Below are 13,847 nucleotides of genomic sequence, written 5' to 3'. Positions count from 1 at the left end.
TGCATGTGCACATAAACAGCTCGCTTATTCTGATCCATTAATCCTCAACTGTGTGTGCCAAACTAAATCTGATAACAACTTATCCCTCTGTCCCCGTCTGTTCATATCTCTGTCAAACATCCATGTTCCCTTCTAATTTTCGTTCTTGCTGAGCAAAGCCTATTTCTATTAGGCAGAGTCTTCAGCCACCTGAGCTGAATCGACCCATGCATCAGAGCCGTGCTGGGTTTACATGTGCCATACTTCACAAAGAAATGCTATGGCTCTGTTCCTAAACCGTTTGAGCTGCAGTGCTGCCTAAATGGGCAGCGATCTTATAATGCAGCATCCTGACTGAAATGAAAGCCATGCATTTGTTGTTGTTGTTGTTTATTTATTTGTCTCCGTATACTGGATAAACAATACAGTTTGGGAGTTCGGTATCAGTGAGATTTGTAAATGTTTTTTTCTCTTATGCTTACCAAGGCTGCATTTATTTCATCACAAATACAGTAAAATGGTAATAGTGTGAAATATTATTATAATTAAAAAGAACTGTTTGTATTTTAATACATTTTGTTAACATAAAGCTGAATTTTCAGCATCATTACTCCAGTGTCACATGATCTTCAAGAAATAATTGTAATATGCAGATTTGCTGCCCAAGAAACATTAGTTATAATGGTGCTGCTTAAAAATGTTGTGGAAACTATTATAGATTTTCAGACGTTTAAAAGTGTTTGTTTGAAATATAAGCATTTTGTGACCTTGTAAGTGTCTTCACTGTAACTTTTGAATGATTGAATGTGTCCATGCTGTATACAAGTATTCATTTCTTTAAAAATAAAAATAAAATAAAATCTTACTGGCCTCAAACTTTTTATTGTATTTTACACTGGCTGATTTTTTATTCTACATACTTTGAAAACATTCATACGAATAACACTTTTAAAGGTAATCTTTAGAAAATCCCAATATGAATCCATTTTCATTAGTGTTGTGATGCCTAAATTAAATCGTAGCATTTAAAATGAGTTATTGTAGTTTTTACTGTTTTACTGTTTTTTTCTGTATCCAAACCAAAGGGTTAATAGTTTTCATTTCTATCATAGCATCAAAGTAATTATCATCCAGGATTTTGATATCAGTGCATCTGCAGTCTCTACAGTATTTTTTTTTTTCATCAGTGAATTTATGTTGCATGACTTAGAACTACATTTATAATGATTTATCTTGCTTTGTCCACCATCTTCACTGAGACTGCCATCTCCACAAAGGATACACGTAATACTGCTTGAGATTTTGACTTCAGCAAGAAATCTTTAGAGACAAGATCCTGCCAACCTTTCAAACAGCTTTGGATCAGGAAATGCTGTCTAAGGAAGAATCTGACAAGGTTTTGGACACAGTCTATAAAAAAACACAGTCACTAGTCAGACTAATTGTGCTATGATGCTTCAGTCTAACATATTGTTTCATTTGTCTTCAGGTTAGCATGGGTTTGAAGAATACACAGTTCAGAAGTAGATAAAACATAAACTGGGCAGAAGAGAATGGAGACTTTAAACCTTGAAGTAAAAAAGGAACGCAAAGACATTTGTGTTTTGCAGAAGAAGAAGAAAAAAGTGCTGAAGATTGACGTATTCTTTGTGAGGCTCTGTTGGTACATGTGTACATGACTAGAAAGACAAATCCAACCTAACAGGCTGAATGACATGGTGAAAAAAACAAGGCGAAATCAAACAAAAATGATAATACTCTAGGTTGTTGTAAAAATGACTATGTGAACTGAGCCTATAAAGAAATGAGAATGAGGTGCTGGAGAAGACGTTAATTTCTCATCTTCCTTTAATTTGGAGGGCCATTTTGATGGATGAAATGACTAATGAGGACTGAGATCTCACCTTGAAGCTGATGTCCCCTTTCTTGCAGCACAGGCAGGTGAGCATGAGGAAGACAAACGTGAAGAGGCCGGAGAAGGAGACAGCAACCACCGCCAGAGAGGACGGCCATGACAGCTCACTCAGCGGGGAGCCACCTGGGGTGCACAAACAGTCATTTAGCATCAAACTCTGCTCTCCAAACCCCAGACATCAGTGCATAAACAGTCAGTGACAAAGCTTTAAGGTCAAATGTGTCACTTATGTAACTTCTAGTGCATAAACAGATCCGAAGCAAAAAAACTATTCTTTTTTTATTTTTTAATTTATGTATGGCTGAAATCAAAATTTACTTTGTACTGTACTAGTCTTGAGGCAAAAAATAATAATAATTTGCGCAAGTTAAACTACAGAAAATAAGAAAATTTGCCAACTTCATGAATAAAAACTTTAAAACACCATATAAAAATCCATGACAACCATTACAGAGAAAATGACTTATCATAATCTCTTTGTCTTTATGAATGACGAGACTATCCTGAGCTATTAAAAGTTGATAAGAGAATGAAGCATGTGGCTGCGGTCAGTAATTTAATTTGGTGGGCATCACATTTGAACAGATCACTTGTCCATGAAAGAAGATGAATAAACCAGGGATAATTTAAGCTAAATCTGCTTTTAAATCACCTTGTTGCGGTGAATCACTGAGATGCATTCTGTATGATGATACAGTAAAGGGTTAAAAAACCTAGATATGAGATGATGACTCACTTGTTATTCAGAATGAAACGCAAATTGCACCATTTATCAGTTAATGAAGTGAGAGACAAGGTTATGGATGTCAAAGCAAATTCAGGAAATGTGTAGGTATGCAAAGGAGCTGTGTATTCATGAATATCGCTGAAAATATTACTAAAGTATATTGAGAAAATATAATGCGATCTTTAAGGGATATTCCATATAAAAGCAATATTATTTTTCACACACCTTTGGCAATCAAAATACAGGATGGCAAAAATGCTGATTATTTTCTCAAACTGAAGTGAATGGTGATTCACACTGCCGAACTACAAAGATTACAAAAAAGTGCCCAATGAAATTCCATGAAAGTCAATACAACATGTGCCCTGTCTCACAAGTCTTCTAAAGACATACAATAGACAACTGCAGTGATGGCGTATTTTTGTAGGCCAATCTAGAAGTTTGTATCACAGATTTCCCTTAACAATAGGATTTTCCATCTGCTTTTAAATTAATGTAGAAAATAAGCTCTGTGACCAAAAAACATGTATTATTCTTAAATGTTTATCAAAATAATCTTCATACATAAAAACAACATATTCATTTTAAATACTTAACACAATTATCCAAAGTAAAAATGTAAAGTTAGGTTATAAATGAGCTACACCCCAGTTGCATGACTTTACTTTTTACTTTACTTTTATACATTTTTTTTGTAAAACATGAAAATATTTGAGCTTGTGTTAATAGAAGCTAAACCATTTCAAGGTTTTAAGACTCATGCATAAAGCACTCTAGCATTATATGAACAAAAAGTCATGAAATGTAAATTGAAAAGATTATTCATGAACATAATAATTCAGAGGCATAGGAACGACCTGAAGAGTGGGAGAACACATAAACCTGTTAGCTTGAATAAGAATTACACTGACATGTACCCACTAGATAGAGCAGAGATTGGCAAAATGGCACCAGATAATGATTATCTCCCAAAAAGTAGGGGGTGAAATCTGAATTGTTCCGTTGATGTAAAATTGAGGCTGTTTAAACATGCCTCCCAGCTGCCCAGTTTGATTACTTGTATGCAAATAAAGAAGTGATGGGACTCGGGCCAAAAGCATTTAGGCCTTTTCACACTCTGTCATTACAAGGACACCGCAGGGGCAGGTGTCACATTTTGGACCAGTGAGATGTAATCTGACTTTCACTGTAATCCTGCTGTCAGCAGGGGACACATGCATGTGTTCTCTCTCAGTTGAAAAAGGACATGAACATCCTGATCTGCAAAACTTTGCACCACACTGGCCATGTGTTCTGAAATGGAGGAAGTGGCTTGTTTTGCTGATATGCTGACACATGTCGCTGTGGACACCGTGCTCCCAACATGACGTCTGTCGGGGTCATGCGGGTTGGAAGGCCAGTGCCTCAAAATGAAAATAGTCATGGGATGAAAGGTATAGACACAAATACAAGAAAACAGAAATCTGATGGGCTCTGTTTTTCGAAACCTAGTAATGTGCCCTGCTGTATACTAATTACAAAGGCAGCTGTCTTTAAAGGGAGCATCCTATTTCTAACTTAAATAGATTGTCATCCAATACCATTTTAAAGATTGTGATTAGAATGTGCTTTTAATGGGGTTTTTTTATGCTCGGACTGTTATGATCACCAAAGCTGTAACAATACAGCAAAACAGTAAAAGAAATTACCATTTTAAATAACCATTTTCTATTTTAATATATTTTCAAATGTAATTCATTTCTGTGATGCAAAGCTGAATTACTCCAGTCTTCTATGTCACATGATCTTTCATAAATCAATTTAACATGGTGATTATTCATTATTATCAATGCTGAAAAGACTACTTGCTGCTTAATATTTTTGTGGAAACCATCATGCAATTTTTCCGAATTCTTTGATGAATACAACGTTCAAAAGTGCAGCATTTTTTGAAACTTAAATATTTTGTAACATTATAATTGGCTTCAATGTCACCTTTGATCAATTGAATGTGTCCTTGCTGAATAAAAGCAAAAAAAAATAAAAAAATCTAAAATCTTTCCAAACTCCAAACTTTTGAGCGGCAATGCAACTCTAAATCAAACAAATTGCATTCCTCATACGAACAGCACGGTAGACGGTTGATTCGACTCACAATAGATTTCAATAGAGCTTGGTGTTAGCATGTTGCTAAGCTAATGGTCCAGTAAACACAACAGTAAATATAGATTGGGTCAACATTGAATTTTAATTAGTCTGAACTATTTTTATTAATAATTTTAACTATTAAACAAATTATACTCAATTTCTAAGTTTTTTTTTATTATTATTTCACTGGATTTACCACAATGCACTATGGATTGACTTCACAAATGATAAATGCATTCCTGTAAAAGAATTAGCCAAAATGAGGTAAAAAAAAAAAAAGAAAAAAAAAAGAAAAAAAATGCATAACATTTCTTCCAAAACAGTTTTCAAATTGGGAGAACAGCTGTGATGCCTTAATAAAGCTGTCCATGTAGGTTTTGGAACAGAGGCAATGTGACCAAGGAGCAGAGGAGCATGTGTGTATACACAACACCACATGCAGAGACACGGTCAGCAACGTGTTGGGTGTACAAAAGCATTTCTCCCACCCCCTCCTGCGTCTCCATGGTAACAGGCTGGCTGACCTATCATGTTGTATTGCTCTTCGCTTTTAGTCAAATCTCTCCTCAGCCCCCACCTTTCATAATGATGACACATTTCTGCTGATGCATTAACAGCTGCTCTTTCTATAATTTCCCTCTCCCTCTTTCATCAGGTTTCCCTATCGGACCCAACATTCTCGCAGTGTCCTAAACACATAAAGCTTGGCTCACCTGGGACCTGTGATACAACATCTCCCTGTCGTTTTGAAATAAGAGAAGGATATCGCATGTGGAGACACAGGTGTTCAGAATCACATACTACTTCTGCAAAATGCGGTATGTATAGCATCTGCATGTTTGCAGCAACACCAAAGCCACTTGTCTTAATAAATATTAATTGGTATATTAATAAATATTCATTTGCATTGCAGAAAATAAGCTCTACATTTAGTATGACAAGTCAATCTTCACAAATGAACACCAATTTTTATCAATTTTGAAACCTAATTACAATCGCAAAAAGTACAAAGCTGACATTAATACATACTATATACAGTAATAACCAAAAGGCAGTACGTTTAAAGCATAGTTCACCCAAAAATGAAAATTCTTACTTACTTCAACTTTGTTGTCCTTAAAAGGCAATTATTTGTGTAGACAGCAGTACACATGCACTAACAGTAGCAACACCACGCAAATATAAAACACATACATTTATAATAAATCGCTTAAAAACCAAATTGTAGCAGGGACAAAGGAATTTTTATATCTGTTTGATTTGCACAAAGGGAGTTTAAATCTCCACCCAGAAGGAAGCAGTTTAAATTCATTACACAATGGATGAGTGACATCAGAAAGGACTAACTGGCCCTTCTTAGTCACTTTAAACACCTAAATTTGTGTGGTAGCCCTTAAAACAGTCCCCACTATCTTACTGCACATTTTAACTATACTTTTCAATTTACCCCTGTTCCCTAAATTCAAATTGCCATACCAACAAATAATAGAAAAACTTAAGATAGATTCAATAAAACATCTTCATAAAAGACACATCTATGGAGTTAGAAATGTGTCTTTATTACATGCGAGAAAATAAAAGATCTGAGAGAAAAAAAAAAGTTTGAGAGAAAAAGTTATCACACTGATAGCAAAAAAACATTTCATGAGAGAAAAAAGAATATTTGAGAGAAAAAGTTTTCATGCCAATAGCAAAAAATAATAATATTTGAGACTAAAAAAAGTTTTGAGAGAAAGTATTTTCTCATAGAACATAAAAAAATATACATTTGAAATTTTAAAAATTATTTCTGAGAAAAAACATCTGCGTGAAATCTAAATCAAAACATTAATTTGGCATTTGATTTAAACATAGTATAAAACAGGTGAGTTTGCAAGTTTACCTAGCATGATGGCTGGTTAGCTTTACTAGCGATTAGCAAGCAAATAATATAATACACGTTCATTCATGAATATGAGTGCTATTTTTTAATGTTTAATCTTCAGTGATACTGAACTTGCTCAGCCAGCTGTGTGTCATCATCTTACCCAAACATTGGAGTGTCCGTGCTCACTGCTCAACTTAACTATCCATAAGGCAGAGGCGGCATCTATGCAGGTGAACCGAACAATGGTGTAATGATTCAGTTCGACTCCCAAGACAAGACGATGCTCACACGACTGGCCAATAGGAACGTGGCCCCGCCCATGACACAATTCTCACAGTGAAAGCAAAATCCTGACACGAGAGCAAGAAATTGCATCAAGAGCAAAGAAAAGCGTTTCGAGAGAAACACTTTTTTTTTTTAGAGAAAATATTTTCACACTGATAGCAAAACATATATATTTGAGAGTTTTTTTCAAAGTATTTTGAGAGAGATTTTTTTTCTCAGAAATAATTTTAAAAATTTCAAATGTATATTTTTTTATGTTCTATGAGAAAATACTTTCTCTCAAAACTTTTTTTAGTCTCGAATATTATTATTTTTTGCTATTGGCATGAAAACTTTTTCTCTCAAATATTCTTTTTTCTCTCATGAAATGTTTTTTTGCTATCAGTGTGATAACTTTTTCTCTCAAACTTTTTTTTTTCTCTCAGATCTTTTATTTTCTCGCATGTAATAAAGAACCAAAACTCACTCCATACACATCCACATGAAAATTTCCTTAGAAAATACATACAGTACGTTGAAGAGCTTGAATGATCTACTCCCATCTAACTCAATGAGGAGAGACACAATCACAAAATCATCTGCAAATTTAATTATGTGTCTCCACTCAAAAACACTCTGACAATCATCAGTATATAAAGAAAACAAGAGAAGGGACGAAACACAAACCTGTGGGGTACCAGCAGAGGACAACAATGTATTGGACAACATTCCATTAACACGTACTCTTTGGGATCTGCTAGTTAAAAAGTCCAACAACCAACACACAAAAGTCTAAATATTAATTTTCAACAAGTTTCCTGGCCAAAATATGAGGCTGAACTCAATTAAAAGCAGAAGAAAAATCAATAAAGAGCAATCATACACAATTATTTTTACCTTCCAAATGTTTAAGAATCAAATTTTGTAAGGTAAGTGGCATCTTCCACTCCTCTACCAGATCCTGTACGCAAACTACATAGGATCAAGTGCTGACTGTGTTAAGGTTAAAATCCCCTTCCTAACTTTTTTCATAACCAGGGAAGTAAGTGCACCAGGCCTGTAATCTTTAAAAGAAATAGGATTTCTTTTTTTCACAATTGGCACTACTATGGAATCTTTCCAGAGACGAGGGACTTTAGAAAGTTGTATTGCTTTATTAAAAATAAATGAATAAATCCCTGAAAGCTGCTCTGCGCAATTTCTCAACAGTCGTCCACAAATAAGATCAGGGCCTGGACTCTTCCTTACTTTAACCAGATCAAAACAGCTACATATACTCTTGCACAGTCAAAACTTTATCTTCTCTTCTTTGTCCTCCTCCCCCTCCTCCATCAAGTCTTACAGCTGATGACTTTGCAGTTTTCTTCACAAATAAAACAAGAACCAGTGACCAATTCTCCACACCGCAGACTGATGATAACTTCATAACGACTAATACATACTCTCTCCTCCTTTCTCTCCACTCTCAGAGGTGGACGTTTCAAAACTTATCTTTTCCAATCATCCTCCTACTTGTCCACTTGATCTTATCCCCACTCACCTCCCTCAGGCTATTTCTTCTTCAGTCATACTCTCACTTAAGAAACCATCTCTTAATCCAGCACTTTTAGAAAGCTACAGACTAGAATCACTTCTTCCATTCATTGCAAAGACACTTGAGCGAGTTGTGTTCAACCAACTCTCTCTGTTTCTTGTACAGAACATCCTCCTGGACAGCAACCAATATGGCTTCCAAAGCTGCCATTCAACTGAGACTACCCTGCTCTCGATCTGTCTGCTGCTTTTGACATGGTTAACCACCAGATTCTACTGTCCACCCTCAGAAAGATGGGCATCTCTGGAACCGCACTCCTGTGGTTTAAATTACTTTCAGGTAGATCCTTCAGGGTTTCTTGGAGGGTAGAGGTTTCTAAGTCACAACTCCTTGCTATTGGGGTTCCTCAAGGCTCAGTGCTTGGACCACTTCTCTTCTACATTTTACATGATGTCATTAGGATCTGTCATTCAGAAGCATGATTTTTCCTATCACTGCTATGCTGATGACACTCAGCTCTACTTCTCATTCCAACCAAATGATCTGATGGTAGCTGCTTGCATTGCACCTTCACCATCACCTTCAGTTCAACCTTACTGAGACAGAACTGCTTGTGATTCCAGCTAACCCATTGTTTCATCACAACTACTCTATACTGCAGGTTCGTCAACCATAACTCCTTCCAGGACAAGAAACCTAGGAGTTGTGATCGATCATCAGCTTCACAGACCATAATGTAGCAACGACCCGGTCCTGCAGATTTGCCTTATACAACATTAGGAAGATTAGACCCTTCATGTCAGAGCAAGCCACATAACTTCTTGTCAAAGCTCTTGTTCTCTCCAGACTGGACTATTGTAATTCTCTCCTGGTGGGCCTTCCTGCATGTACTATCAAGCCTCTGCAATTTATCCAGAATTCAGCAGTGAGAGTTGTCTTAAATGAGCCAAAAAAAAAAAAAGCTCATGTTACTCCTCTCCTCATCAGGTTACACTGGCTACCAGTAGCCGCTCACATCAAATTCAAGGTACTGATGCAAGACGACCACTGGCACGCCACGTATATACCTCAACTCACTAGTTCAAACTTATGCGCCCCTCAGAAGCTTCCATTCTGCAAGTGAACGGTGTCTTGTGGTGCCATCTCAAAGGGGTTTAAAATCACTCTCACAGACCTTTTCCTGGACTGTGCCCAGTTGCTGGAATGCCTTCCCAATGTCAATTTGAGTCTTTACTCATTTTCAAAAAACATCTAAAACACATCTTTTCACCAGCACTTGACCAACTAATACTTACACTTACCTTTTATTTTCTATTCTATTCTAGTCTATTCTTGAAAAAAAAACACATAGCTATGTGTTCTGTGCTAGACTTACTGAGACTTGCATTGGCACTTGTATACTGTTGTTGTTCTCTTGATGGTATGATTGCCGCTTTGGATAAAAGTGTCAGCTAAATGATTAAATGTACATTTAAATGTACATCAGCTTCACTAATTTGAAATTTAACAGAAGTGTCCAGAGTCACAACATTCCCACCATTCTTCAACAATTCGGATGTAAAATCCTGAGAATCAAAATGTGTATAAAATAAATGAAAATTATCAGCTAATTCATGGTCAGATTTCCCACCTAAAAAAATACTTTTAGTCTTCTGTTTAGTTCCAATTATAGACTTCACTCCATCCCAAGCTAAATTAGATTTCCTATTTATAAACATGGTTTCTACCTTTTTTCTTATACCGCAATTTGGATAATCTCCTACTCACTGATTTATGGGCCTCTCTGTACCGAATACTTCACCTTGTTTATAATAAATATCCTCAGATTAATCAAACTTTTAACATGTTTAGTAATCCAAGGTTTGTTATTCGGAAATACTAAACAAGTTTGTAGATAAACCAAACTCAAATGTATTCACATTAACGCTAGTTCCAACCAATTCCTTTCACCTTTAAAGACAAGTAGACAACAGCTGATAAACCTGGAGTTGTGGCGTGTATAGAGAAAAATAATTTATTGTACAGTAACTGTGGAACCTGACAGTGTTTCCCATCCACTAATATTTGATGATCATACCCATACATACATGGTTTAAAGAAAAAGAATGTGAAGCAAACGGACTGCAATATTGCATCCTGTTTAAATGACAACAAATTGGAAATCTTGACAATAAAGAGTGGCTATGTGGAGGTCCAGGAATATTAATATGCAGTATTTCCAGACCTGTTTTGAGCTTCAGGTGCACTGAATTATTTGAACCTTTTATTTATTTATTGCTAAGCTGTATAAGACCAATGAAATCCATGAGCTCAAGGTAAGAATGAGCAATATTTGTATTAATACCAATAAATAAAATGTCAAATGGATGGTCATAGTATGTCCAAAATAACTATTTCAATGAAATATTAATGCAGTACTTTTTACCAAAAAAAAAACTTTTTGTCTTTTTATTAAAAAGTGTATGTTTCATTCAGGGATACTTGCAATTTCCTTTAAACTACCGTATTTATGAAAGTTTCTAGTAGTGTCTAGAATAAAAAAATCATGTTGTCAATCGGAATTTTTGGGAGTACATTCAACTGCAAAATGCAGCTGTCACTCCTGTAAACAAACAAACAAAGCATTAAGAGTGACAAGTGTATTCAACTGTAGTGAGTACGTGACTTACAGCATTTCGTTTTATGAGCACCAAGATCCTCTTTATTACAAAGCTGTCCAAAGATGGACACTTGAGATGGATACTCAAGGCTGCAGTTTCAGCACTCTCTGCTATTGAAAACGGGCAACAGAAGAAACGATAGAAATAACAGATAAGATATCAAGAGAAAAAGCTCTAAATCTTCAGCTGTCATAACAAACCCATGTCACTGCCTCGATAGTGAGCTCATGACTTCACAAGAGAGGTTCATGACTAGACACATTGCGGCGATATAGCCTTTGTGGTGCACTGCTGTATTCTGATGAAAGACAATGCAAGAGGTGCTGCTTATAACACACAGTGACTGCAGAGAGCCTCAGGTGCAGCGCCGCTCAGCTTAACCTGTGCTGTGTGAGCGTCCTCTAACCACACAAGACACTCACCGTGGTGCAGTGTGGCTGATTTACATTTAATCATCACAGATGGGGGGTTACTTTTAAAAGCTTTTATATTACTAATATCAGTAGCTTAATATTTTAATATGACGATAATTACATAATCTAATTTCTCTTTAAGTTAGTTTTGGATTACCCCAATGTCACCAATGTATAAGCCTATTTTCACCTAAAAGGTAACATGTATATTACCGTTTAAAGCTTTGGGGTTGGTAAGAATCTTTCATGCTTACCAAGACTTATGAAATATTATTACAATTTAAAAATTTCTATTTGAATATATTTTAAAAAGTAATTTATTTCTGTGTTGCTAATTTGAATTTTCAGCATTATTACTCCAGTCGTCGGTGTCACATGATCCTTCAGAAATCATTCATATTTTTTTTAATGATCAGTGTTTTGACTGATCCCCAATTTATTTGTTTGTTTGTTTGTTCAGAGGCAGAAGTGCAATTGTAACATTATTTTATTGTGGCTATGTTTATACATGATTACAAGTTTATATCTACCAATTAATCACAACCTAATACTGTATTTTCTAAATGTGATTACAAATTTCACAATATGACTTTTATTCTCACATTTACATAAGTGGGAAACAGGCTTGTATACTTATGTATTAAAAAAAAAAAAAAAAAAAACAAAGGAAAGGAAAGCAACATCTACATTGACTTTTCCCTACATTTACTATATGTAAGCACCAAAACAATGTCACTATTACTTGGCCATATTTTATCCTAGAAAAAAGTTGAATTTTTAGAGTAGGAAGCAAAGCGAGGCAAAGTCAATTGAGATGGGAGAAGGGGAAATAAGCAAGTCAAGCTGATTTACTGATATGGGGATTGAAGAGGCAAGTGACTTTAACTTACAGAGAACAAAACCACACATCAAAAATATGAAGAAAGAGTAGACTGTCATCAATTTTCCATAGCATTATCAAACAAGAGGTTAACTAGATGAAGCAGAGAGTATATAATGGGTAAATGTGAATAAATAAGAAAGCTGATGAAGCAGTTCCCTCTAGGTTATTTCTGCAAAGTGCTGTTGTCATATTCAACAAGGCATACAAAAGCATTGAGATTTGTCTTTTCATGACACATACTGTTTAACTTTAAAATACAATGCCCCACCAGGACTTTAATTTCAAGAACTGCTTTTTTAAGTACGCCATTGTTGGCACTCTTCAAGCATCTCTTTTGTATTTCTTTGATACACTCTGACTCTCTGCAGATTAATGTTTAAAAAGAAACTACCAAAAAACAACCTTGAATTCAGTAGTAGGTGTTGTCCAAAAGACATATGACTCCCCACAGGGCTCCGGACATGGACATTCATTCCAAAACTCATCAGACAGGAGGCCTTCGGGACGAGAGCTGGACTTTATGAAGCCGTGGCACAACACTGTTGTGGCATCAAAAGTTATCGCCTCGTCCTCTACTAGGAGTGGGCAGTGTCTGCAAGAGAGCGTATTTTAACAATCGCGTTGATGCCTGATAGGAAGGAAGCACAGAGGGGAGGGAGGGCCACCTGTGTCCCTATTTTTAGCCTCCATTTCTCTCTTCCTCCTCCTGTTTCAGCACAGCCTAAGTTTCCAGCTGAGCTGTTCTTTTCCTCATGTTTATACACTTTAAAGGCACGCATACATAGTCACACATACCCACAATGCCTTTCACTTCTGTGACCAGGTGCTGACAGCTTTGCAGAGTTGGTGTTCGGCCAATCTTGACACTACTGCAATAAAAATCTAGTAAGTACGGTTAGCATTCTTCCAGAACAGCATTATTTTATTGTTATTTAATAAACTATTACAGTGAATGTTTTGAACTAGTTTTTTTCTTTTTGTTACTTATTATTTTTTTAAATGACTTATTATTTTTAGTCATTTTAGTACTTCTTTTTTTTTTTTCTTTTTTTTTTCTAGTTGCCAAGTCAACATTTTAAGATTAATAATTAATAATAATAATAATTAATAATCTAATAATTAACTTTATTTAAGCTTTATTTCAATTCATAGTTTTAGTTTTTTAACCACAACAACCAAACCGGTTCAGGCAGGGAACATTATTCATCAGACAATGTTTCTTGGGGTCATCTGGATGGGCAGCACATTTTTTCCCCTCTCTCGCACTAAAAAACAAGACCAGGCTCCATTCGCTTCAGTGGATAAGCCTGTATAAGTGGGAATCAGAGAATAAACGATGAGCGCTGGAATGCTAGTGGAGGTACTCGTTCAGCTCCCCGACAGTATTGACCTTTACACACTGATATAGAGCAGAGTGCACCAGACTCTAGCTGAGACAACGGGAAAACAGGACAAGTGACATTTAGCGGAGAATATTG

General features: G+C 35.8%; 1 protein-coding gene across 3 annotated transcripts in view; it reads right to left on the bottom strand.

The window, feature by feature from the left end:
- Positions 1-13,847, bottom strand: part of LOC113074072 (serine/threonine-protein kinase LMTK1-like) — a 47,896-nt gene that overhangs the window by 24,519 nt on the left and 9,530 nt on the right. For 2 of the 3 annotated variants that reach the window (XM_026246781.1, XM_026246782.1), the window contains exon 2: positions 1,884-2,017. In XM_026246781.1, coding sequence (XP_026102566.1) covers positions 1,884-2,017 — 134 coding nt within the window. Of the gene's footprint in view, positions 1-1,883; positions 2,018-12,771; positions 13,365-13,847 lie in introns of those variants that run through there. The other variant, XM_026246783.1, reaches the window with a different exon arrangement.

This window comes from Carassius auratus, unplaced genomic scaffold (assembly GCF_003368295.1).
Source record: "Carassius auratus strain Wakin unplaced genomic scaffold, ASM336829v1 scaf_tig00013598, whole genome shotgun sequence".
In the NCBI taxonomy this organism is placed as follows: domain Eukaryota; kingdom Metazoa; phylum Chordata; class Actinopteri; order Cypriniformes; family Cyprinidae; genus Carassius; species Carassius auratus.
The sequence above is the reverse complement of the archived record's forward strand: the minus strand, read 5'-3'. Positions and strand labels throughout refer to the sequence as shown.